Source organism: Scylla paramamosain, chromosome 27, assembly GCF_035594125.1.
Source record: "Scylla paramamosain isolate STU-SP2022 chromosome 27, ASM3559412v1, whole genome shotgun sequence".
NCBI classification, from domain to species: domain Eukaryota; kingdom Metazoa; phylum Arthropoda; class Malacostraca; order Decapoda; family Portunidae; genus Scylla; species Scylla paramamosain.
The window spans coordinates 6,217,600-6,245,213 of NC_087177.1; the positions used below are offsets into that span (position 1 = coordinate 6,217,600).

Consider the following 27,614-nt stretch of genomic DNA (forward strand, 5'->3'; position numbering starts at 1 on the left):
TGTGGCACTAATTTAACAGGTGTCTTTGAATTTCGCCACTCAGGAAGAAACCGCTTGGGTCTCGGTCTGGGTCCCGGCGGCATTTTCACGTCTGGAATTTTTTTTTTTTTTTTTTCATCTCTTTAATGAGAAAGGGTGCGTGAAGTAGGGGAGAGGAGATAGAAAGAGCGAAAGATTGAGATGAAAAGAATGGGGTGAAGGATAGTGAGAGAAGTAAATGTGTGGGCTTTACCACACTGCTAATTTTTGTTCGTCTGCCAGTCTTGTACTCTATTACAAGTCTGAGTCTCATCTGGAAGAATATATGCCAAATTAGAGCAAATCAGCGAGCGAGCTGAACCAGGCCAAGTGTTGCCAGCTGGTGACGTCATTACACGCCATGCCTCGCCTATGCAGGGATGAAATACTTGCCTTGAAAGTTAATATTGTAATGTTTTAGCAGCCACTTAAGAACTTAAACGGTAATTGATGCAGTACAACGAAGTATTTAGCTATGCTTTGAAAGGTGTGACGCCTTAGTGTGTCTGGCACTTTTCACACACACACACACACACACACACACACACAGCATTTTCGTTGCTTGATCTATTCGGCTAAGTTACCTATTAAGATGGGCTCCCACTTGGCAATTCGCTGCTGGATTGTCACCCACCACACCACTCTCTCACCCCTGCCTATACATTATTAGGCCTCGTTTTTTTTTTTTTTTTTTCTTTTTTTCCAGATCCAGTAGCATGTATCTTCGGGAGCTCTGGCATCCGCGTTCGAACAGCTGGGCTACTGGATCTGGACAGCAAACGAAGCCTAATAATGTATATGCAGGGGTGAGAGGGGTTTACAGAGTGTCCTGTCTTCAAATCTAATACATAAAGGAGTATTCTTAAGTTTAAAAGAAATGGAAGGTATATATATATATATATATATATATATATATATATATATATATATATATATATATATATATATATATATATATATATATATATATATATATATATATATATATATATATAGTTGAATGCTGTTAAGAACGCCTTTGCTTTATTACTAAGCTGACAGTCATTATTATCTTGTATTTGATAGATTTCTGTGATGTGCTCAACTCACATCACTAGACTACAAAAGACTAGTGGACACAAGCAAACTTGAATTTGGTTTGGAAAAGTTCAGTTGTTAACCTCTCCATATTTTATCACACATCAGTGGAAAGGCTGACATTGTTTGTTTTCAGCCAGTTGACGAATCCGAGGTTGTGTCACTAACAACGCACATCTCATGTCGGGGTCCACATCCAGTTGGTTCTGGCTCTTATTCTTGATTTGCAGAAGGGTGGAGAAACCAGACTCACATAAATAGGTAGTCGAAAAAGGCAAGAGTAGGTGAAGTGAAATCTCACTGACTTTTTGGATATGACCGATGCACTGAGCACCAGAATACATTCAGTGATTTTCTTCATCGATATCTTTGTCAGCAGAATAATTTTCAATATCAAGGACATCACTGAACATCACTGGGAATGGTAGTAATATCAAGAGTGCCAGAGAATGGATTCCTTACCAACTTCCCTTCTTCTTCCTTAAATTCTGGGAAGAACATATTAAATTCACTTTCCAAGGATCTCAGATGTTGAGTGATTTCAGTTTTAAGTAATGGATCAAGCAGACGATCTTCTTCATTCTTGTCAAGGAGAGTTGAAAGATTTTCAAACAAGGCAACATTCCCGGCACTGACTTTCCTTTGCCAATTCTGGAGCTTAGCAAGAAATCCACGAAGACAATCCATCAGGTGAAACACATTCTTTTCCTTGCCCTGGAGCTTGAGATTCAACATATTTAGCTGCTCAAATATATCTGCTAAATATGCAAGACATGGCTCCCACAAAACCCCAGTGAAATGACTGAACAGATCATCTTTCCCTTGCATTTCCAAGAGCAATTTAAGCCCACCCAAAGTTCAAACACTCAATTCACACTATTGCCCTTAGAAAGCCAGCACACTTTGAGCAAAAAGAGGAGAGTTTCATGCTCTGAATCCGTCTCTAAATTTCTTTAATTTTTTTATTTAGATTCCTAACATTACTTAGAAATTTATAATTTGTAACAGCCTGCCATGGCCCCTCTAAATTCTTGCCATAGCACCCTTGGGGGCCATGGCCCCCAGGTTGAGAACTACTGCCTTAGGAGCAAAATGAACAACCATAAGAAAAATTGTTGCTAATTTAAAGATATTAGACAATGCATTATGCCAACACATTCTGAAGATAAATATTTTATTAAAATAGAAAACAAATGTTTACAAGAAACACATCTTATTAAGTTAAATAAGAAAATATATGCAATTCCTCAAAACATTTACATTTCAACTGTTTTTAATTTGTTAAAAGTGTCCTCACCTTTCTACATATTTTAACAACTACTTAGTATCTTCTGTTGTTTGTGAAAGCACAAGTATAAAAAAATTTCTGGAATGATGACTACATATCCTTTGGCTGATCAGGATATTAGATGACCACTCAAAATGCAAGACAAATGGAAACAGCCTTGCTCCTTGAGTAAAATGTTCCATTTTATCTTCACATTCTATTATGATACTAAACAGGAATGTGCTTGAAGCAAACTAAAGAGAAAATTACACAATGATCTGTACTTTACAATTTCTTATTGTTCAAAACTTGCAAGGAATGCAGATAGACATATATCAGATACTCCTTCAATGTTTTTAGACTTTTCTATGAAGACTCCCACATTAACCTTACACAACCTACACTTTTTTTTACATGTTTCTCATATGTGCAGCAATCATATGTTTCATGGTTACAACTTGTAGTATCAACTGTGTGCATTTATGTGCTGAACCATTACTAATGAGACATTGACAACTTTGGTGGAGAAATACAAGAGCAGCACAACAGGTCAGTCATGATTCAACTTGACAATTTGCAATGCTGCCAATGATTTCAATGTGAAAACTTTCTATTGTTACAGCAAAAAAAATCATACAATTATGTAACTTTTAAAAAGCTCTGCAACAGCTACATGCTTTGAAGTCTTAAAAATGTGTACACATAAAAGCACTAGCTCCACAAGGAGCAAAATTATTTTCTGTTTTAAAAATCAAAGTGAATGCTTCAAAGAAAATGTGCACTTGTGATCACTCACTCATATTTGATTGATTGATAACTCACAAAATAATACTGTAATATAAACCAGACTACATAATTGCCAAGATCAGGCATTCAAAAATACTTCATTATTCATGTTTTCTAGATGTCAGTGTATACTGCCTACTGGTTATTAAATGCTCTTTCAAATAGTTTTCTTACATTTTGGCAAGGAAACCTGCTTCTAATATATGCATAATTAAATGCATGACATACTCGTAGTAGTTAGACTGATGAAAACTACCTTAACTTTTAGATTTTTTGCAGCACCACTGAATTTTCCAACAAACCAGTGTTTATTGGTTTGCTATAATAATGCTGAGCAGCTGGCTTTGAGGATAAACTTTTTTGGTGTTTCTCCTCAACCTGCAAAGTGACTTTTCTCTACTATATAGTATAGTATATTTGATATTAATTATGAAATAAAACTCATTAAATACATTCAATATTATTAATACTTGATGGAAATAATAGATGATGTAATCTTCAGCAAGTTATCTATAAATAAACTATTATTAAATGCATACATCTCATTATGATATGATATTACTTTTGGGCATGGAAATAGAACAGTGCATTATACATAATTACAATTTTTTGCATCTGTGTTGTTCAACTAAAAAAATTATTCATTACCAACAATCTATAGTTCATGACAATACACATACATTGAATAAATAAAAAATTTCCATATGAAATATATAATCAATGGTAAACTGTGAACTTCAAATTGTATAAAAATGGTTTCCACAGACATAAGCAACAAATAATGTACTTTCAAGATAGCAGTATGTATGACAGAATATCTTTCAAAATATACACTTGATTCTTAAATCAATTCCATGATGAATTCATGTATTCACAGCTGGCAAACATGATCTACTTTGACGCAATGTTTCTTCAGAATAGCATATACTCATAAACAAGAATAACCTTTTCATAAATATACTCAACAATGGAGCAACAAAAGTTGTAGGTCATTGCTTAGGAGGTGGGAAGAGAGTGGTCTGGAAGGAGGCGTGCCAGAAGAGAGGTGAGGACCAACAATGATGACTGAAGGCCTGCTGCCTGTTGGCCTTGTATCCACACTGAACTGTACACTTCTCTTACAGACAAGACCCTGATGATGAAAAGTTAATTTCACATTAATTGTAACTTTAAGGGGACCAACTGAGTTATTTTCCATTTTTGTTATTTATGAACCAAACTGCACCAAATTTTTATGAGCTATAAAGTTTTTTTAAGATGAGTTATATCTATAAGTTTCATTACATTTGGTTTAAATTTTTGCATATTTTGACAACAGTTTTTCTTTGATTTCTAAAGAAATTATGTGACAATTTTCATTTTTGGTTTTATTGTCCAGAAAAATCTAAAATTTTTCTTCATCTGGATATTTCTCTTAAGCTAGAAAAAAAAAAAAATTCTGTAAAAATTTTTTTTTTTTATTTATTTTATTTATTTATTTGTTTATTTATTTATCTATTTTTTTTTTTTATGTATTTAGTTATTTATTTATTTATTATTATTTTATTTTATTTATTTATTTATTTATTTATTTATTTTATTTTATTTTTTTTTTTTTAGATGTTTTAATTCCCTTTCTATTGACACCAGAATCATCAAAATTGGACAATAAATGGCAGAGAAATACACCTCAATAGCACAATAAGTTAGTTTCGAGATACAAGGCTTTAAAGTTTAAAGGGACGTTCACGTGCTTTTCATCCATATATAGCTATGGAATACTGAAAATTTTAGGTGCTAAGTATTATAATGTACTTGTTTTGAGTTGTACAAGATCTTAAACCATAGTTGCAAGGGTTCATAGATGACTTGTATTGTTGGCATCTGGAATCTCTTAGATGGAACATTGCACACTTAATTTTTACAATGAGGGCATGCCACACTGATGCTCAGCCAATATCCGGTGTGCTTTTGCCTGTACATTGCTCTTTTGGGTAAGGTATGACCCCTTCTTACCCACTGTGGTGAAAGAGAGCAAAAAGTGTGGAGCAAGTAAAGAAGTTGATAAAAGAGTCTCACAAGCTCCCATCCCCTCTCTAAGTGTGTACAACATGCACTGTCACTGAGAGCATCTGAAGATCTTCCTTGCTCCCACTCTGTTAGGCTGTGAGAGGAAACTTCTATACTCCACCATAAAGAAAAATGTTCCTCGTAAACATTCTTAGTTCTTTCTTAATGAATATTTTCTACAACTATCTCCCACTTACAATGACCTTGACTGGGTGACTGAGTGTGAGCGGGGGTCATTTAAATGGGTACTTAAGCGGCATTTAAAAGTGGATGATGAATTATTGTACACGCATTGTGAAGTACTAGGCCTAAGGATGTCATGAGATGATTTTTTTAATTTTTCAATATTTTCTGATTTTTAGCTTGGTCAGTCCTCTTAAAGCAGTGGTTATTATCAACTATCATATTTATAAATATTAACATAAAACATGTTTAACAATATTCTAGCCCATCTCAATGGAAATGCTAATGTTCTCATCAGTTCCATATTAATTCAATCACTTATCTGATAAAAACTTTTATTCTTAAACAACTGATACTTTGTTATGACTGAAATTTCAGAATTACTACCACTATGAAGCTTACAGAGAGACTAAATTCTTGAAGGGACCAAGTGAATTATATTAATTTCTAAACATGCAATTAAAAAACCTTACTTGTTGGCTAGATCAGTACGTAGAGTAGCAGGTAAATTGCCCACCCCAGGGTTGACAACAGCCACTCCCATATTACTACGTGGATTGGTGCCCACTGACACCAGCGACCTCCCCAACCTGCACAACAACAAACATCTTCCTTTTAGTACTGTTATCATAATTCATGATGATGAGAGAAGGAAACTCTTATTAATTTTATAGCTTCCTTAGAATTCATGATGACAATGATGATGATGATGATGCCATACCTGCAAGCAGTGAGGATCATATCCATTGCTAAATGGAGTTCCAACACCATCAGAGTAGAGAGTGGCCATGGGGAGGCTGCAGAAGCCAGGCTAACACCTTGTGGTTCTCCAGTGCCACCTTCCCGCAAGGCTCGCCTCACGTGACGCATCACACTCTGAAAGTGGTAAAGTTATTGAGAACCTCTTGGCTATTAACTCCTAGTCTTTATAACTATGCCATGACTAAACTCAGCACCTAAGCATATCCTTTGTATTTCCTTGACTATCAGATAAAATATCAAAGTCTATTTCTGATACCTTGCTCCCTCCATGACCATTCCCAAGCTGAGTAAACAATTTTATAATTATTATTTGAGATGTAAGTACTATATGTCTATCTATATGTAGTACTAGCATGAAATAAACAAAACAAGAGCAAATCTTAAGTTCTTCCCACAGTATGCATGAATTTTTCATGACTGGAATGACTTACAGTGAAAACATCAGTTGTGAGATTATCTAGGGGAAGGGAATCTGGATCCGCCAGGAGCTGATAGAGAGCTGAGCCAGGAGATGAAGATGGCAAATCAGTAACATCTGAGGGTGACTGTCCCCGAGACATCCGTGTAAGCCAAGTCTCACAACGACCAAGCTCAACCAGGGCTGCCCCTAGACCACATCCTTGTACTCGCACCAGGTGAGTGTCCACCAGAGCACCCACAGATGAATGCACATAGTCCTGAAATGGACATACAAAATAATATACAAAACACAACAATGGAAGGCATGAGTGGCAAAACCATAGTGGGATTCCTAATTTTTAACAATAGAACAAAAACCACTAACCTCAAGTAACATGAATTACAAAATATTTAACCAAAATTATGTAGTAATAGTGAGAACAGGCATGACAAAAACAATCAGGATGAGTGGGTCTCTAGTACAACATAATCTGTGGATAGATTATAGAAGAAAGAAACTAAAGATGACATATGTTTTGACAGGACACCTATGGAAGAGACCAACACTCTTACATCTTAATTTCTAGGCTCCTACAGGGAAGAGAACCAGCTCCCACTGACCACACTGTGTGAGGGTCAGTTGCAAAGTATACCCAAATATCTCTAATGGCAAGATTAGCTTATCAATGTTTCACCATTATAAACATTATTACATCTTTTTTTTCCATATTTGATGTGATCAACTGATCAAGTAAGATACTAAAGAACCAATTAAAAATACAAAAATAAAATATTCATATAATTTGTAATAGGGAACAGATTCTCTAGAGCTTTATTTATAAGCCAATCTATTTCTTATTTTAATTTTTGTATAATTCAAAGTAATCTTTGCATAGTCTACATTCTGCCTCAAAGGCAGATTATGGGAATAAGGTGGCAAGACAGAGTTTGCAATTCAACTATCAAGAACTCCTCAAATGGACCAATTCATGATGAAAAGAAGATGGCAGTGGTTGGAACACACATTTTGTTCAGGGATGGACAGCACTATATATGAAGTGCCCAGAGCCAGAGTGACATTTTTATTGCACTGTCTTCCCCAGTTTTCCTACCTTGATGGGAGAGATCACAAACGTCAGAATGGACTCCGCAATAGGGTCAAAACTTCATCCAAGTTAAATTATCTACGGATCCTTCTTGTTGCACTTGAGTAATAGCTATCAGTTGCTGGGGACAGAAGAAAGTAACTCCCTCACCACAACAGTGTGGGAAGAGCCAGACAATGACGGCTTGTGCTACGAGTCATGTGTCACACCGGTGATGATAAAATTTCATCCCTAATCACTAAAATTTCCAATATACTTGTTCATTTCTTCAAACTCACCCAATGTGTGTTGTGGTTCCACGACAGTCCAGCAGCTACAAGTATAGGTGGCCAGGCAAAAACAAATGGTGTCAGGGCAGCACTGCTGGACCAATGGGCTACCACCACTCCTACAGCTCCTCCATCCACTCCTCCCACCACACCACTATACACATTGCTCACTCCAGCTTCAGGCCACCTGCAACAGGAAGTACTTTTCATTAAGAGATTTTTTAATGGATATTGTAAGACCCACTGGTGAGTGCTACTCATGATAATTATTCAACCTAAATAAATGATAACCAATGTCTCTATTAAGAAGTGCATCTTTATACAAAGTACTTATTGACAAAGGTGACAGATAATTTTAACAAAAACTAAAAGTTAGTTTGTATTTCATGGCATGAATTTTGGGAGGTGGTGGCCTAGTATTTAGTGCTTGGAGAAGGTTGTCTTGGTGACACAAGTTAGAATTCTGGTGGAGTCTATCCATTTTTTAAGCTAACAAACACCTGCATGCCTCCTATCAACTTTATCAACTTTAATTTCAACAGCAGTGCCCCTCTTATATATATATATATATATATATATATATATATATATATATATATATATATATATATATATATATATATATATATATATATATATATATATATATATATATAATAAAATAAAAATAAATTAATTAATAATTATGGAAAAAAGAAAGAAATGACTAGCATCTCAGTGTGCTTCAGGGCTCTTCAGGGACTGGGTGCAAAAGTGATATCTATTAGTAGATATCTCTCAACATAAGCTGACTACAACACACCCACTGAGGCTGCTCCATGCTGCTGTGCCAGGACACACTGCCAGTGGACGTCCTGTCTCCACAGCAAGATGAACACCACAGGAAAAATCATAATCAGCCTGCAAAAAAATTGGAGTTTACACTTGTGCCATTTAATGTCTCATGTTTTTGTTCCAAATAAGCACAGACTAAATTACCTTATCTAAAACATAGAATACTATTTAATGAGCTATCAGAAATTGTGATTCTCTAGAACAAAGACATTATCAGCTTTTCTGCGGTAAGAAGCAAACTTTGGTAATGGTGAGGAAAGTAAATAAACTAAGTGAATTAGATAAGTTTGAGTCACCTACATTCTACTCACACTGCCCACTTTGTGCAGCAGACTCTGGCTGTGGCCAGACATGTTTCTTGTTAGGTGTGTGCAGTTTAATTCCTGTCTGTTTGAAGAATTTGGACAGTTTTATAAGCAACAGTTCATTATTTACTGAAATGGGCCATTTTTAAGGGATAGTAATTATTAGCAGATGTTTTATTATATGCCTGTGTTTCTGTTACCTAACCCTCACACATGAAGAGAATCTAACTGTAATGACATTTCTTAAATCATAGGTGTATCATAAAAGTTTCATCCAACCTATCATATGCACTTGTCTAATTAACTATCAGATGCATTTTGTTTTATCAACTCCTCTCCTGTAACTGAATGTCTTCAGACTCTCTCTCACTGCAACAATGTTGCATATCTTGCTACATTCTGTTATTTCCACACTAACTGCAAGTCTCCGCTCCTTCCACAGCCTTGCTGCACCTCTATTCTGTCCACCTGTTTTTTTTTTTTTTTTTTTTTTATGTAGGTGGGGTACTGGCCAATGGCAACAAAACTGTAAAAAAAAAAAAAGGCCCACTGAAGTGCTGGTCCCTGAGTAGAGTCAAAAGCTGTAGTGAAAAATTACAGGATAAGTGTCTTGAAATCTCCCTCTTGAAAGAGTTCAAGTCATAGGAAGGTGGAAATATAGAAGCAGGCAGAGTTCCAGAGTTTACCAGAGAAAGGGATGAATGATTGAGAATACTGGTTAACTCTTGTAATAGAGAGATGGACAGAATAGAGGTGAGAGAAAGAAGAAAGTCTTGTACAGCAAGGCCATGGGATGAGGGGAGATGTGCAGTTACCAAGATCAGAAGAGCAGTTGTCATAAAAATAGTGGTAGAAGATAGCAAGAGATGCAACACTGAGGTGATGAAAAAGAGGCTGAAGACAGCCAGTTAAAGGAGAAGAGTTGATAAGTTGGGAAGCTTTTTGATTCCACCCTGTCTAAGACTTTACGACTACAGATCAGGTTCTGTTTCAATTCCATTCTAACTCCAGTCTCAGTGCTGCCCATAGACATGCAGTTTTACTTCAGTTCCCCTGAGATGTGACAGAGTGAGGACATGGCCTCTCTACTTAGCAATGCAGATATAGCCTGTGCTCTTGGAGCCATTGCTGTGGCATATATCGCTGCAGAACTAGAGAAATTGAAGCAACAAAGGAAAACGTGGGTTAAAGAGTGGCAGCAAGTCATAGTACATCGACTTGGCATGGCATGTAGACATCATCAGCTAAGCTTTTGACCATGGACTCTGCATTTTTTCTTTTTTGGGGGAAGTAACTCCTGGATTTATTTATTTATTTATCTTATCAATACAGTCTCAAGTGGCCACTGTATCCTTTTCTTGTAATGTCTCTAATAAGATATTGCATGCTGAAGAAGCTGAAAAGGTCACAAGAAGAAGAAGAAGAAGAAGAAGAAGAAGAAGAAGAAGAAGAAGAAGAAGAAGAAGAAGGAGTAATCCTGAGCCACCTGTGGCTCTCTTGATGATCCACAATGCCATCACTACTGCACTGCATTTTTCCAGTAGCTTTAACCAGCAGCAAGATGTCTAAGTGTTATGATCACCATTTTGGTGGTAAGTGGGCTGCTCCTCTCTGTGTCACCCTGCAAGATTTCCCTCACTAGATTGGTGACAACAGAATATCTGCATGGTCTAAACAGCAACTTCTGATGAGTTCTGTGACATAAGTTCATTCAATACGTCCTTTCTGGATAAGAAATTCCTGAGCTGGAGATGTTGTGGAGTAGCCATCTTAGCAGTGAGAGTGTCTGTCATAAGACGATAAGACAGAGTGGATGGGTGGACAGGAACAAATTAATCCATTTTATATTGATTCCTATAGAGAAAATAGTTTCTGTTTTCAAACATTTTGGATTTTGAACAACATTCAGGAATGAATTCAGTTCGAGAACCAAGGTTCCACTGTAATTAAATCAACTCTTGTATCACTAGTAAATGAATCATGCAAAAAAATTAGCATACCTGGAAGCCATATTCCACCAAAATAGCACTTGGAGGAAGATGTGCTAAATGTTTTCTTTTGTTATGGAAAACATTGGCACAAACCAGGAGTACTGTTGACTGAGTAAGACCCAAATGGCTCCATGGACTGTATGAGTTTTCTAAGGTGCTTGCATCTGCTAAAAATGCTGTCAGTCTTGGCCCAATATGAACATATCTGAAAATTTTGTTGTATTAGAGATACTTATCCTATGTCAAACTAAAGACTGATACAGTTCACAGTACTGTACTAATAAACTATGGGTAGCCAAAAGTTCAGAGTAGGTAAGTAATGGGCTACATGTCCTGGGTCCTGTCCCACCAGGAGCTCATATTTTTTTTAGTGATTGCAAAGTGGCTGAAGATTACATACATGTTGTCAACTGCGACAGTAAAGTGGGTGATGGTATATACTTCTGTAAGTGTCATTCAAATATGACCTTTGCCACCTAAGCCAAAAATAAAATAAAAATAAATAAATTAATAAATAAATAAAAATAAATAAATAAATGAATAAATAAATAAATAAATAAATAAATGAATAAATAAAGATGGGCTGTTGGTACTAAGAGAGAAAAAAGTTTAACCTATGGATTATGTCTTAGACTATGATCTTATAAAATATTGTAATAACTTTAAGTTATTAAGTATTACCACAGCCTAAGCTATGGTAATAAAGAACACATATTCTAGCATTAGCTGGCCTTTTTAAATATTTTTGATATTTTGTTCATGCTCTTTCCTAAATGCCCTTTTTAATTTATAAGAAAATGGAAGAATGTTAAAAAATGGAATATCACCTAGTGTTTATAGAACAAAATAAAGATTAGTATCATGCAGAACAGTTTTTTTACATCAGCTTCATAATTCTTGCATTTCTTGCATTATAAATTTCATTTATGATATGAAGAGTGTGAAATATCTACATTACCTTGCAGAAGGAAAGTGGGTGAGAGTGGCAGTGATCACTCCTGTCAGACTGTTCACTTGGCCAGTGGTAACAGTATCCTCAATGTCAAAAGCTGGGACCAAAGTGATTCCTCGGTCACTACAGTATCGGTCTAGTGACACAATTTCACTGTCAATCAAAAGTGGGATTAGTTCACAATAAAGATAATGCACATGATGAACAATCCTCAGAAACAACAGATTTATAAGTCTGGCAACATTTGTTTTGATAACAGTCAACTGATCCTCTTCTGTAACAATAAAAAACAAAGGCAAATATTATGTCCAGCAATTAGATACATATGCTACTTTTACTAGATACTTAAGAGTCATTCTACTTAGATTCCAACTAACTTACATTAAATTATGTAACATAAGTAGCTGGGCAATCTTCTGCTCAAATCAATCTGGTTTTGGTGGTGCCTTAACAAAACAAGGACCCCTAAAGACTTAGATGACCAAATACAATATAGTACAGATAATGTAAAGGTTGATAGACTGGGTAGAGAAATTTCATGTCATAAAAATGCTGGCTCAATGCTTTGTCTCTCACTAACATAATAAAGCATTATGTGACACATTATTTTGTGAGACAATGTAGATAATAATATGAGGATATATTCATGATGTATATTACTGTAACACATTACATTTTGAAAAAAAATAAAAATAAAAAATAAAAAAATAAAAATAAAAATTACAGTAAACACACCTGGGAGAATATGGCTGGCTGCAGGCTGTAGGTGTTAGTTTGAGCAAAAGATGCAACTGGTTAATTTTCAGAGCCAGCAGGGAGTCCACCATTTGATATACACGTTCCTGAGGAGATAAACAGCTCTTGCAAGCTCTCATCCTTTAGTTGTTTGATGCATTTTTAGTGTACAAAAGGCATATTCATACAATAACATGAAAATAAGATTAATAAGGTGAAATGGGAGAAGGATATAACCTGCACAGTGGTTTATACAAAGCCTTTGTTTAGTATAGATGGCCACTATTGTACATAATAATATTATTGTATAGTACAGAATCACTTCATGTCTATTTCTTTCCTTGTGGTAGGGCAGGTTTTACTAAAAAATTGCACAACCTTTGAAAATAAGAACCTTCTCTTACTAGACAGTGAATTAGAAATTCCTGTGCCATAAAAATAGCGCAATATTTCAATATTTGCAGCTTTTGTTGATTTCATATTCTCATGTCTGATCTTTGTTAAGAAAAAATCATCAGGAGAAAAGTCTGCACTTGTCTGTGTTCATGCAATTATTATTCACAAGGTCCAGTCTTTTTATTTCCCATTCTCTCTCTCTCTCTCTCTCTCTCTCTCTCTCTCTCTCTCTCTCTCTCTCTCTCTCTCTCTCTCTCTCTCTCTCTCTCCAATATCCTAGCATAATGTAATCAAAGATAAAAGTACAATGCATGCAAAAACCACATCCAAATCTCTGCATACCAAGATGGGAACACGGGCATGAGGAGAGAGGTCCATCAAAACTCCTCGGTGCACAAGGGAAGGTTGGTCCGTTATGACGACTGGAGGCACGCTGCACTTCTCACTTCCATCAGTGGTTGATGTACACACCCGCAGTAGTTGTACTAGAGTCACTAAGGCACTGTGCAAGCTCTCTAATGATCCACACACCATTGTTACCTGTAAATACACACAATCCCTCAGACTTGGCAAATTTCTGTTTTTGTCAATGTCTATATTTAAATGGTACTATAAAATATTCAGTATGCCCAGAATTCAGGATCTATTTAAAAATAGTAAGATTAACATACAACTAGCATGGCTCAAGTCATAAGAATGCTGGATTTGTGATGTATGAACTGTACTATGTAATCTTAAATAATAGTAACACAGCAAGACCTCACCTTATTGTCCTGTACAGTGAGGGTATACTGGTGGGGGTGAGAGGTGAGGGCTGAGTCCACTATACAGGTGAAGGTGTGCTGAGTAGGAGGATCACGGACACCCACCACAGTCCCCAAGGATACACGGCAGCCCACCTCTTCCAGCCAGATCTTGTGGATATCCCACACATCCACAATCCTAATGATTACAAAATAATACACCATCTACAGTATTATGAAAATATAATATATTTATTCATGCCTTGGGTGGAGATCCCTTTTAGAGGTAGATGGCTGAAGCAACATATAATAGCTTGTCTTATTGTAAGAATAAAAGAACAGAGGTGAGAAAGTTTCTGATATCTTTTAAAGATGTTGACTGAATTGGATGCTATTGTAAAGAGAAGGGCAAAGCATTCTGTGGGACTGTCACCTGAGATTCTATAAATTAATTCACAATGTTCTCAATACCTATCAGTAAAAGAGTTGCTAAAGCAGAAACTGCAGTTTTATGTGAATAGGCTATATTTGTAGACTGTTCACTCACTTATGCACAGGAATAGCACCAGTCACAACAGCTAGTGTAGCATGAGAGGGTGGTGACCAGGCAGCACCATTCAGCTCAGTGATGCGGCGAGGTTGAGGCCATAACAGATGAAGTGAAGGATGGGTGACGAGAGGGCGTGGGGGTCCTGTGAGCTGGGTTGATGCCAGTCGTTCACACACCTAATGCAAAGATTTGTTCCAGTAATGAAGATTTTAAAAAACACTGAGACAAGCTTACTACAAATAAACAAAAGTAGACTATCAAATGGCACCCCAAAAATCACTGATGCTAATTGTGTTCTCCTTCTATTGAGGTAATGTGCATTATAAATATATCTCTGATGGGCAACTACTAATAAACATTACAAATAGGAGGTCTTGTTTTCTGGGCTCTCAACTTAAGAGCCAAGAGTACTTCATGAGAAATGTGATGGCACAACTGGTAGCCAGTCAAAAACAGAACTAATAGAAATGCTCCCAAGAATGAAAGAGCTGATAAGCCAGGTAAAGGGAGTCACAAGGGGTCTACTTAAAAAAATTAGTTCAAATCCAGATATGCCATTTTGTTACATTATTTGACAGTCAGTCACCAACAGTAACATGGCACCACTGTCTCAAGCCTTCATCTGCCAGCTGATCTAAGCACCCAGTCTTGTTCTAACTTCCTTGGAGACCATCACATGCTCATCTCTGTAACTGTCCTTTTTTAACCATCTCCCCACGATATGCAACCATTCACGACACTCGGCATAATGTATGAAATCTTTATAAGCATCTTTAAGAAAAAAAAAGGGTTTAGAAAAATGTTCTGGAATTTCTACCCAGTATAGTTTTTATAGGTGGCTGTATAATGAGAAATGTCTCACAGTGCTTAGTGATTAAGGAAAGATGTGCCAAATAGCAGTGAATGGGTTAATAAACTATTGTTATTGGAAGCCTTGATTATTCACATATTCCATCCATCACAAGCTTAAAACAGATATTGTAAGAAATAACTTTAATGAAGATAAGACTTGCCTGTTCCATCCCTGGGCTAAGTTCTAAAGATGATGATGATTGCAATGGGGAGCGAGGCTCAGGGGAGTTGACTGATGGCTGTCTGAAGTTCTGAGGCTCTGAGGTATTGATTCCTTCTAGTCCAGTCATAACACTGTCAGCACCTAAACTTGTAAGAGATTCTAAAGACCCTGAGGCCCCTCGAGAAAGCCCAAGATCTGAAAGTACATAAAGTAAAGCTAAACCTTGATCATATCAGTGATAGATAACTTTCTGACACATTTTCATAGAATTTCAAAGTTTTTATGATAAATAAACAATGTTTTCACATATATATATATATATATATATATATATATATATATATATATATATATATATATATATATATATATATATGGTGTAACACAAGTTTCTGCAAATACTGAAAGAGGTGAAAGAACGTGTAATTCCAAGTAGAAAATGTTCTATACACATATGCATTTTAAGGCTTTGTTTACCCGTCAGAGGAGTTGAAAATGTATGAGACTCGTGGATGTGCTCTGCACATAGCTATGAGATGACGGACGGACAGTTGCAATGTCATGGCCTCAGAGATGCCACTTGATTAAATTATGAATGGTTTAATCTTATTTTTTGCAAGCTGTGGAATATTACAGTATCTTATTAAAAAGTGTGTAATTTACCAATAAGCATTACACAACAACATTATTGAGATAATTAAAAGTACTCCTGTAAAATGCTACGTGGCATCATCAAAGCAAGTGAGGAGGGGGGGAGAAAGTCCGAGTGACCTTGAAAACAGCTGAGTGATGATGCCATGTAGCATTTTACAGGAGTACTTTTAATCACCACAAAATTGTTGTCGTGTAATGCTTATCAGTAAATTACATGCTTTTTAATACCATATGTCTTGTTATAAGATACTGTAATATTCCACAGCTTGCAAAAAATAAGATTAAACCTTTTGTAATTTGACCAAGTGGCACCTCTGAGGCTGCGACAATGCAACCGTCTGTCCGTCACCTCATAGCTACACGCAGATCACACCCGCAAGTCCCATACATTTTCAACTCCTCTGACAGGTAAACAAAACCTTAAAATGCATATGTGTACAGAACATTTTCTACTTAAAATTATATGTTCTTTCGGTATTTCCAGAAACTCACATTACACCCTGTATATAAAATAATAATTATTTTGAGGTATGATTATAGATGTTGAGTGTGTTTGTTCACTATTTACCTTCACAAACAGAAGTACTGGAATTTAGAAAGGATGAAAGGTAAATCTGGTACAAATAAAGAACATTCAAACATGAAAAAAATAAGATGAGATGAATAAATGTGGAGAAAGGAAAAATATAAGCTCAGCTGAAATTCTGTATATATGTAAATACACATAAAATGTTTGTTTTAATGGGCTTACCTCTGTCTGAGATAGAGCAACGTTTTAACAGCGGGGATACACTTCCATTGCTCATGCCATTAACTTGCGCTGGTTTGTTAATGGCAGTGTGCTCCTCCACAAGGGCCTGGAGGTTATGCTTTCTAGACGCCATCTCTAAGGCAGTTTTTCCTTTATGACGGCTGGAGTGTATACAAAATACCATTAAATTCATCATCTGAATCTTATTTCTCATACTAAGTAGTGTCATGAAAGAAGAACCATCAGGAAAAAATATAAGCAGCAAAGATAAATTAATAAAACATTAATGTGAATTATGAGGACATGATACTTTTCATGCTAAACATATGAAGTTATAAGGAGGAGAAAAAACAAAGGAAGATAGTCTTCTAAGGCAGGAGTAAGCAATCATTTTGACAAGCACACCATTTTATGGATGGTGGTATGCTTTCAGGGCCTCACATTCAGCTCAAGATAAACATGCAGAACATACAGTCAGCAACATTCATGATTGGAACTCCCAAAATGTTTGACAACACCTTACCTGGTATCAAGAGACAGTTATAGGTATATTCTCAGTTTAAAGCAAAACAACAAAAAAACAAACATTTTGGGATGGCCCACCACCATGTTTGTAATGAGGCACATCCTCACGTCCCTCATCACTCCATTTCTTCACTAACACACTCAGTCTTTTCACTGGAGTTGTTATAAGGTTTATATTTTCAATTTGTTTCACCATTCAGGTGAAACTCTACCACTTGTACTATGTAGCTGTGGCCTGCACATTTTCCAGGCATGACATATCACCTCAATAAAGCATTTTGTTTAAAACAAAGCATTTTGTTATTGAGGGAAAGAACAGTCACAAAAGACAACTTTCCCTTATGTCAATATGTCAAACAATGAACCTGTTATTTTATGTTTTCAAAAACACGAGGGGCTAAACTAAGTTGTCAGGTAATTATTTTCTCCCAAAAGATTTTTTTTCAGACCAAGAAGGAGCAAGTTGCCAGTTTGTGCAATATGAAGCTCACATCGGTGGGTGTTCCAATTACAAATGTTACTGACTATATTTAAAGGCTAATCTTTTTCAATATATGCAATTTGCAATAAACATACCAAAAACATAAATTTTCAATAAGGTAAGTTGATGGTCTTGTTGCTATGAACAGACGACTCTCACAAAACAATGATAATAATGATCCAATAATAACAATATCATAAAATACATTTTTCATTCAATTTTGCCTTAACACACAAAAACATCCAAATTATTTTGCCATGGATAGTTGAGTACAGTGTTTTCTGAGAAAAGGGAAAAGCTATCCAATGAATCATCTGCTAATGCATTACAATCACTCCAGCATAAATTGTAAAATATGAATTGTCCCAAAATATCTTACCCTTTGTAGCACTGAATATAAGGATTGGCTTGATGCTGTAGCAGGATTTTCACAATGGACTCATCTCCCCGAGCCACAGCATCATGCAAAGGTGTTGCTCCATCGCTGTTGGCAGCATTTACATCACCACCACGAGCTATGAAAAAGACATTTGTAAATTAAATTTCTTATATTTGAGCACAATTATCTAATGTTTAGAGGCTGAAACTCCTCAATTGTTAATCTTTTCTTTCATTTAATTACACATTTCTTGTTTAATAGCACATATGAAACATGTAAGCAACAATTTCAAACATCCTACAAGCCTAACAAATCTCATGAAAATATATTTGTCTATCTATATTGAAGGAGGACAATGAACCTCTCCCCTGTAATTTTTTTCTACAATTATCTAATCAAGTGTTCATCTATGAAGTGCACTGCCACCTTTAAAATTTTTCCTAAACCTTGTAGGTCAGTCTTGTAATTTTGTTTTTTCCCAAGGCACAGTTTGTTCTGTATCTAAATTTTTATCTAGTCTGCCTTTGTAGTTAGATTGTTCCTATTTCATACAATAATTCCAAGTTGATATTTTGATTCTTTTATCCATTACCAGAGCTTTACATATCTTAGCATCATATTCCACTTCTCACTTTCTCTTCTAATTGTTAGTTTTAACAATTTTCTGCTGTAACTTTTTATAATCACTTTTACCTTCTACTACAATTCACTAAGTAAATTTTACCAGGATTCATGAATTCAGCATTTACATGTTGATGAACACTAAATGAAGTATTAACCTATGAGACAAACAAGAGTATCAGCATCAGCAAAGGAGGCAGCCCAGTGTAGAGGAGTGTTGCGGCTCAGTGGGTTGTCATGGGAATTGATGTTCAGACCAGCTGCCACCAACTGGCATACTCGTCCAACACTGTAAGAGAAAAAATACAAAACTGATTACAGAAAATGACACTGTTGCATAAAGAATCATAAATTTTATGTATCTCTCAGACATCTTATTCCTTCTGAGAGTATTCTCTGATAGGATAACCATGACAGAAAAGCATCTCTCTCTCTCTCTCTCTCTCTCTCTCTCTCTCTCTCTCTCTCTCTCTCTCTCTCTCTCTCTCTCTCTCTCTCTCTCTCTCTCTCTCTCTCCCTATTCAAACACTTTATCCTTGCTTGTTTAAACTCTGCTTTGGTAAATACTGCTTTCACACATGTACTTCTTACTCTTATCCTTTCACCATCCAAGTGGCCTTCCTCTCCTGTTAGTAACTTGTATTTCACTCACATGCACTTTCTTTACAAACTTCACTCTATTCTCTCCATGTACAGATAAAAACAAATATACAGCATTGTTTTACATCTGTTGCAAGTATGTATATTCTAAAATAACAAAAAAATTGCCCCTTTTTCCTTATGATAGCCTCATATTTCAGTTATTGGTCTCATTCCTGGTATAACAATACAAAGAATGAAACAATAAAATGTCACAAGTAGATAATACTTTTGAGGGGAAACACTAAAATACTGACTTATATTAGTTTTTGACATATAAGAAAAAATAGTGTCAATGATCCATTACTCTGACTGTGCAGTGGCCCTGAGTAGTTCTTCAGTGAATATTGCAGTGATGGCTGGGGAGGGAGCCAGCTGCAAAGGGGTGTTGCCTCCAGTGTCCTGCACTCCAGGATCTGCTCCAGCAGCTAGCAGGGCACGCACTATGTCTCCACGACCCAGCTGTACAAGACACGAATAAGGATGACAAATATGAAATGAATGTGAAATATGAGTAAGGTTGGTAAAAATGTAGCTTTTTTTATATTCATTCATAATGTTTTTATTCCTGATACAAACTTAATAAGCACATTAAAAGTAAGATTTTATAAGCTCAAGTCTTTATCTGACACTCCAAATTATAAGTAACAAACCTGGGAAATGTGTAGGTAGTCTTGTTGCCACAAAAATAATAGATTTAAAAATAATCCTATTGTCAAAAGGGTATGTAAACAGCATCTTAATTTAATGTTACTGCTTTACCAGCATCTGATAATAAGGCATCTATTTTGGCCTTGAAAAAAATTTTGAGAACTTCTTATGTTTTGAACTCATAACAACTGTAGGCTTTGTTTCTTGAGGTCTGAATGATCAGCCCATAGACTTACTTCTTGGAAGCTTGAATAACACCTATTGTAGTGGATGCATGACCATAGAAGATTGGGCAACAATCAAAACTTGAATAATTTGACTAATGTTGCAAAAAATATAACTCAGGGCATGCTTGCATTACTAGATTCCATTATCTAGAACACAAATCTTATCCTTAAACATAGTGGCACTAAGTTGGCGGATTTCTAATTCGAGAGAGAGAGAGAGAGAGAGAGAGAGAGAGAGAGAGAGAGAGAGAGAGAGAGAGAGAGAGAGAGAGAGAGAGAGAGAGAGAGAGAGAGAGAGAGAGAGAGAGAGAGAGAGAGAATGGTGATAACTTGAACATTTTACCTTGGTGGCCATGTGCAGAAAAGTCCCATCCTCAGTGGCTAGACTATTAATGAGCTGCTTTCTAGCTTCAGGTCCACCACCATAACTTTCTGAAATATATGCAAAATTTATATTAGCAGAAGCAATATAAACTTTTTGGCTTTAAATCTCTGCATACTTATTGCTAATTTACATTAATATAAAACTTTTATGGATTACTTTTTTAGATTTACAGGTTTAAAAAGTGCCATACTCATGGAGTGCAGATAATGGGAAAGAGCACTAAAATTCATCCAAGACAGTAGGGAACTTTACAAATTTTGTAAGATATTTAATATATACCTTCTTGATTTGCTACACATTACTGCTGCAATAAATTGAGACATAATAAGTCAAGTAATGTGGCATGAAAAATGTGAAGTATTTTGAAGCCAGGGATGGGATGATGTCCTGGAGGAGGATCCAAAAACTATATAATATGATAGACAAGTTTCATATAACCATGTAATTTTTAGGAACTATATTGTGGTGAAGGTATTCACAATCTCTACTTCAAAATCATGGAGATAAAAAATATCAATACTTCATCAATAATATATTAACCAATAAGTGACAATATAAAAATTTTACCCGTCTGGCATGCATCCAACAATTTCCGGAATATGTCAGTGCGGCCAGCCTTCAGTGCTTCTTTAAGGCTGTCGACAGCATCCACAAGCCCTGAAGGCACCTGTTCTTCCCCCATGGCTGGTCCATATAACAAACTGCAACAACAAAATCACACTGAAACCCAGGTGGAGATTAAAATTATGGCTACAGGAAGATGTGTCTGAATAACTGTGCTTATTATCAATGAAGAAAAGCACTCACATGTGAAGTGTGAAGAATCCCTAAAAGAAAAGAAAAGGAAAAAGAAGAATCATATTTCAAAACAAATAAAAATTTACCAGGAAAAAAAAGTTTAAATCTAACAGGAAAGAAAGGTTTAAATTCACAAGATAAAAAATGCTAAAAAAATGTCTTTAAAAAGATCACTCTACACGGCTGATATAATTATCAAAAGATTCATGTGAGAATCTGGCTGAAAAAAATTAAATAGGACACCAAGAAATGTCTAAATTACTACTCCTAGTCTCATGCAACCTAACAAGGAGTATTTTCCACCTGCTTTAAATGAGTTTTTTTTTAAGTAAAATATCTATGTACAGGTCTGTAGTAAAAAATATATAAATAAATAAATAAATAAATAAATAGATAAATAAATAAATAAATAAAGTTTAAATTAAATTGAATTAAATTAAATAAATGAATAAATAAATAAATAAATATGATTGGAAAAATCTAAATAATTAGCAAACCCAGGTGAATATTCATCAGGAATTGGTGCTGGAATCATGGTTGTATATGTATTGATATCACAACATCCTTCTGATGTTTGACAATTTACCCATAAAACTAAACCTCATCTAATTGTAATATACCTAACATAATGTAACCTCCACATCACCAGTCATAGCCCCTCAGGAAGCTTTGGTGATGAGCAAACTACATTAGAAGGATAATTTGTGTTCCTACCCTGTACCTCATTTATGATTATGTATATAATTAGACTGCAGATGCTTTAAAAGAGTAATTAATATTATACACAAATGTATAACACTAGTGGAAAACATTCTGGATATAATTTGCAGAAGGCAATGTTAAAGGTTAAAACAAAAATAAAAGGCAAAATTAGTAAGACTACACATGTCTACTGTCCATAAGCTATGTTAGGTTAGATTGTATGTAATGGTTCTTCTAATATTTGGGCAGCTGTAAGGAATCACTTGCTGAGAGGAATAAACACAAACAGAAGTCTGGGTTTTGCCTCAGTGGGATGTGGTCCTCTAATCAAGAATTACCCATATATGCAATGCTACTGATGCATAAATTTCCAGTTTGTTTCCAAAAATGACACACTACCAAATGTCGCATGACGCAACAGTAACACAAAAGAGGCATGTTAAAAAGCCTATGGACACCAAAGAGTCTTCTAGATCAACACATAACAAACTGTATTTTGACTGCAAGTACTAAGAAAACACTCATGGGGAGTGCCAGCTTTACAATGCACTGGCAATGTATTAGTCCTCATGGTCTCGTTTCAAGTGCACTATTTTATATCACAAAGGAAATCTTTCGAAAAAGTGTATCACGAAAGAGGCCTATCATTCCGTGACAAATCTGAGGAAATAACAAAAATGTCCTAAGAGTAGCTCCAGTAACTTGGTACCTGGCAGGAAGCACCGCTGGGCCGCCGCCTGTCAACACAACACTCCCACGTCACCACCAGCTGCTACTCCTTCCCCGGCGTCGTGTCAAATCGCTCCCACCGTCCAAATCACTCCCGGGAGTAATAAGGAGAGATTTGGCTATTATTTCTTCTTCTCCTGCCATTATAAACAGTCTTCAAGTGTTTATACTTCGTGTGAAGATGGTCCAAGTATTCACCTGTGTAAATATGTCCAAAATAAACTGGTTTTGGCGAAGAAAAATAAATTGCGTTGATCCATGTATACGTACTTAGTTTCTCGTTCCCTCAGCGACGAGAAAAAGTTGCCGAATTTTGTTATTTCTCATTTTCTTTCCAGCTATAGATAAATAAAGAGGTGATATATCCATATATACCTTCAGAATCACCATACAACATATAATAGTGAAGAAATACGTGATTGTATGGAGATGTTCAGAGCGATCGCGAATGGCTTGATAGGAGGCGTAGGGAAGAACTATTTTGGCTTGTAATGTAATTGTAATTGAACGTTACTCCCTGAAGATATATGTGGAGTCGCGTGACTTATTCCTTTGGGTACATTATCAAAAGAAACGTGAAAATCCATCTGGTTACTTTAAAAATTGAAAGTGCACGCAGCTATGTGGAGGCCAGTGGAATCGCCGTTCAGGAGACGAGTCGGAGGTTTTAGAATACTTGATAAATGGAAGGTATGATAGTACTGCTGATATTTTTTACGTTCATAGCAAAAAAATAACTCGCCCAAATACATGCCCAAAATTCGCATGCGACACCGCCTCCGCCAGCCGATCCATCACACTAGAACCTTCTTCACTGCATACTACCTCATCTAACCAATGTATTAAAGACGGAGTTAAATCTTACCGGTTTTTATGCCAATCTGCTGTATTGTAATATTTTTGTAAGATTGTGTTGATATTATTTTACACCCAAGTATCGGCACTTGAGTTTTTCCTACATTTTATATTTGTAATAAATTTCTTTATTGAATTTTATTGGAAAGAATGATCAGCTATGCCCATAGAATTTAACGCAGATTTCTATACATGGAGCGGGACGGACCAAGTCTTCGGTAAACAAACAGACCTTGTCAACCTAACAGGGCAGTCACAGCGTTGCTACACGTACGATAATTATTGTACAAGTACAATAATTTTTGCCCGTGTACGATGTACAATGGGACTCTCCGCCAGTAATTTCTTCATTGTTACTCGTTCACAGACGGCAAGTTCTGTGACTCCCTCCTTCTCCCTCTCCCTTGCCCTCACAAGATGTCGGTGCAGATAGAAAAAAAGGCGCTATGAGTGTTCTGCCTTCCCGCGCGGCTGGAAAAGAGAGGAAGTGCTGAGGAAAACTGGGCTGACTTGCGGTAAAGTAGATGTGTATTATTACAGGTAAGTGTGTATTTGTGTTTATGTTTCCCTCCCTCTCTCTCTCTCTCTGACAAATAAAACGAAAACAGAAAAAATCTACGAAATTATTAAAAAAAGGTTGTAAAGACTGTCAGACACAGACAGACAGACAGACAGACTGACAGACAGACACAGACATACAGAGAGACAAAAGAAATATATATATATATATATATATATATATATATATATATATATATATATATATATATATATATATATATATATATATAGTTCAAGAAATTAGGTTAAGTTTGCTTAAACACACACACACACACACACACACACACACACACACACACACACACACACATTATCTAGAGAGAGAAGGAAATACAAAGAAAAAACTGCTTACACTTAGATTACGCACAAACACACACACACACACACACACACACACACACACACACACACACACACACACACACACACACTCCATCACCATATGTGTAATGAAAGAAAGGGCAACTCACACACACACACACACACACTGCATCACCATCTGTACAACGAAAGATAAGGCAACACACACACACATACACACACACTGCATAAGCATATGTACAACGAAAGACAAGGCAACACACACACACACACACACACACACACACACACACACACACACACACACACACACACACATACACACACACACTGCATAACCATATGTACAACGAAAGACAAGGCAACACACACACACACACACACTGCATCACCATCTGTACAACGAAAGACAAGGCAACACACACACACACACACACACACACACACACACACACACACACACACACACACACACACACTGCATAAGCATATGTACAACGAAAGACAAGGCAACACACACACACACACACACACACACACACACACACCACTGCATAAGCATCTGTACAACGAAAGACAAGGCAACACACACACACACACACACACACACACACACACACACACTGCATAAGCATATGTACAACGAAAGACAAGGCAACACACACACACACACACACTGCATCACCATCTGTACAACGAAAGACAAGACAACACACACACACACACACACACACACACACACACACACACACACTGCATAAGCATATGTACAACGAAAGACAAGGCAACACAAACACACACACACACACACACACACACACACACACACACACACACACACACCACTGCATAAGCATCTGTACAACGAAAGACAAGGCAACACACACACACACACACACACACACACACACACACACACTGGATAAGCATCTGTAGAACGAAAGACAAGGCAACACACACACACACACACACACACACACACACACACACACACACACTGCATAAGCATCTGTACAACGAAAGACAAGGCAACACACACACACACACACACACACACACACACACACACACACACACACACACACACACACACACACTGCATAAGCATCTGTACAACGTAAGACAAGGCAACACACAAACACACACACACACACACACACACACACACTGCATCACCATCTGTACAACGAAAGTTAAGGTAACACACACACACACACACACACACACACTGCATAACAATCTGTACAACGAAAGACAAAGCAACACACACTGCATCACCATCTGTACAACGAAAAATAAGGCAACACACACACACTTTTGAAAATGGCCCCTCTAAAAAACGCAGCTAGACAGGAATGCTTTATAAATTCAGACTTGCCACACATTTTAACTAATGTCACAAATAACAACACATTTCAAAACGCAGTAGTATTAAAGATATTTTAAAAGAAGTATCTGGAAACTGTTGGAACCTTCACCCCATTCAAAATCATTCAAATGTCCACCCATTCTGGCTTAAAAATAACGGAAAACACTTTAAAAAATCTGAACTATTTTCTAAAACCATTTAAAGTGAGCTACAAGCACAAATAAAAAATCTACCGAAAAAAAATTCAATATTATTTGAAGTTGAACACGAATAAAAACAAGTGTACGGTGCACGCATTTCACTGGGCGGGACGGTAACATACTTGAAAAAACACCAACTATTTTTTAAAACCAATAAGAACCTAGTACAGGCTGAAATAAAAAATTTAGTTTTGGGACCGTAAAGAAATATGCCGAAAACGGCCCTCTTATTTACACAAAAACAACGCCAAAATCACCACTTTTCACGCAACACACACGCTCAAATAACTTAAAAAACAACGAAATATTTTTACAAACCATAAAATCTTAGCTACAAGCCGAAATAAAATACTTAGGAAATAAAAAAAAATAATAATAATATTGGAACCGGAGGGAGCTGGGGAGCCTTATCCAAGATGGCGGTGGAGGGCCCAGTGGAGGGGACGACCAACCCTTCTCACTCATTTAAACCCTCGCCAAACTTAAACTAAGTAATGGCAGCTATATCTAACGAGCGGATATTAAAGCTTGGTCATGTGGCTCCGCCTTGCGACAGTATTGTTTTAAAACACTCACAGATAAGATGGATAATGGCTAATAAATAGAGACAACCCAGATTGTTTACATTTTCATTAAATTAAATTTTACAGATTTTAGCAACGAGACGAGGCTGACACAGGGATATATTGTGCTGGAGGTTAAGTGAGATGCGTTAAAATGAGTTAAAACCGTGGATTGTTCAGTTATTCATTAAAAAGTTACATTAAGTTACCTAAATTTATTCTAACACTTCCTGACCTTACCTTCCCTGTAGTGGTGATCAACCTTCCTGCCTCCTCGTCACTATGGCTGGCTGCCTAGCACCTTCTCACAGCCAAACTTTTCTTTATTTTGCTTGTTTTTCACCCACTGCTGCCTTCGGGTGTCTACAGCTAGAGCCCACGCCTTCCTCATTACCAACTAAAGAAGGTTTAACTCATGGGTAAGCCTTGGCAGCCACTGTGTAGGCTTGGTTACACACATACACACACACACAAAAAAAAAAAAAAAAAAAAACACACACAAAGTCTGTCAGGCTGGAAGTTGAAACAGACGCGTACTAACACCACCCGTAGACCCGACACACTGACTAGTTAACTTACCAGTCAGCGTTGCCAGACCATCCTAGCGAAGCAATGTGTTGCTTCCACATCCAGCAGTGAATGTACGACCTTCAAGCCATCTATCAAAGTCAATGATTAAAAAAAAACATGACATCAAGAGTGCTATATTCCTCCAATGAAGAGAGTGCCGGGGCTGCTGACGACGTGCCGGATGTATATATAGGAG

General features: G+C 36.5%; 1 protein-coding gene across 2 annotated transcripts; it reads right to left on the minus strand.

The window, feature by feature from the left end:
• Positions 1 to 2,252: 2,252 nt before the first annotated feature.
• LOC135114086 (uncharacterized) lies at positions 2,253 to 27,282 on the minus strand. 2 transcript variants are annotated; one of them, XM_064029782.1, is made up of 20 exons: positions 27,089 to 27,282; positions 21,318 to 21,451; positions 20,709 to 20,797; positions 19,795 to 19,949; positions 19,007 to 19,137; positions 18,228 to 18,363; positions 16,843 to 17,003; positions 15,436 to 15,632; positions 14,420 to 14,598; positions 13,894 to 14,071; positions 13,472 to 13,669; positions 12,734 to 12,840; positions 12,005 to 12,151; positions 11,056 to 11,251; positions 8,719 to 8,816; positions 7,926 to 8,103; positions 6,574 to 6,819; positions 6,102 to 6,256; positions 5,854 to 5,970; positions 2,253 to 4,280 (listed from the first exon to the last, which is right to left on the minus strand). In XM_064029782.1, exons 2-20 carry the CDS (start codon positions 21,430 to 21,432, stop codon positions 4,145 to 4,147), a joined length of 2,919 nt encoding a protein of 972 aa, XP_063885852.1. In that variant the 5' UTR covers positions 21,433 to 21,451; positions 27,089 to 27,282; the 3' UTR covers positions 2,253 to 4,144. The 2 variants fall into 2 exon arrangements, with proteins under 2 accessions (XP_063885852.1, XP_063885851.1); XM_064029781.1 differs by lacking the exon at positions 27,089 to 27,282 and adding an exon at positions 22,960 to 23,236.
• Positions 27,283 to 27,614: the final 332 nt, after the last annotated feature.

Bases quoted from the DNA above. Each gene is read 5' to 3' on its own strand.
- LOC135114086 (XM_064029782.1), bottom strand. From the start codon at position 21,432: ATGGGGGAAGAACAGGTGCCTTCAGGGCTTGTGGATGCTGTCGACAGC. The intron at 18,364-19,006 runs GTTAATACTTCA...TCTTTTTCATAG, and splicing joins TACTCTTGTTTGTCTCATAG to CTCGTGGTGGTGATGTAAAT. The intron at 11,252-12,004 runs GTAATGTAGATA...CAAAATTTTCAG, and splicing joins ACCCACTTTCCTTCTGCAAG to ATATGTTCATATTGGGCCAA.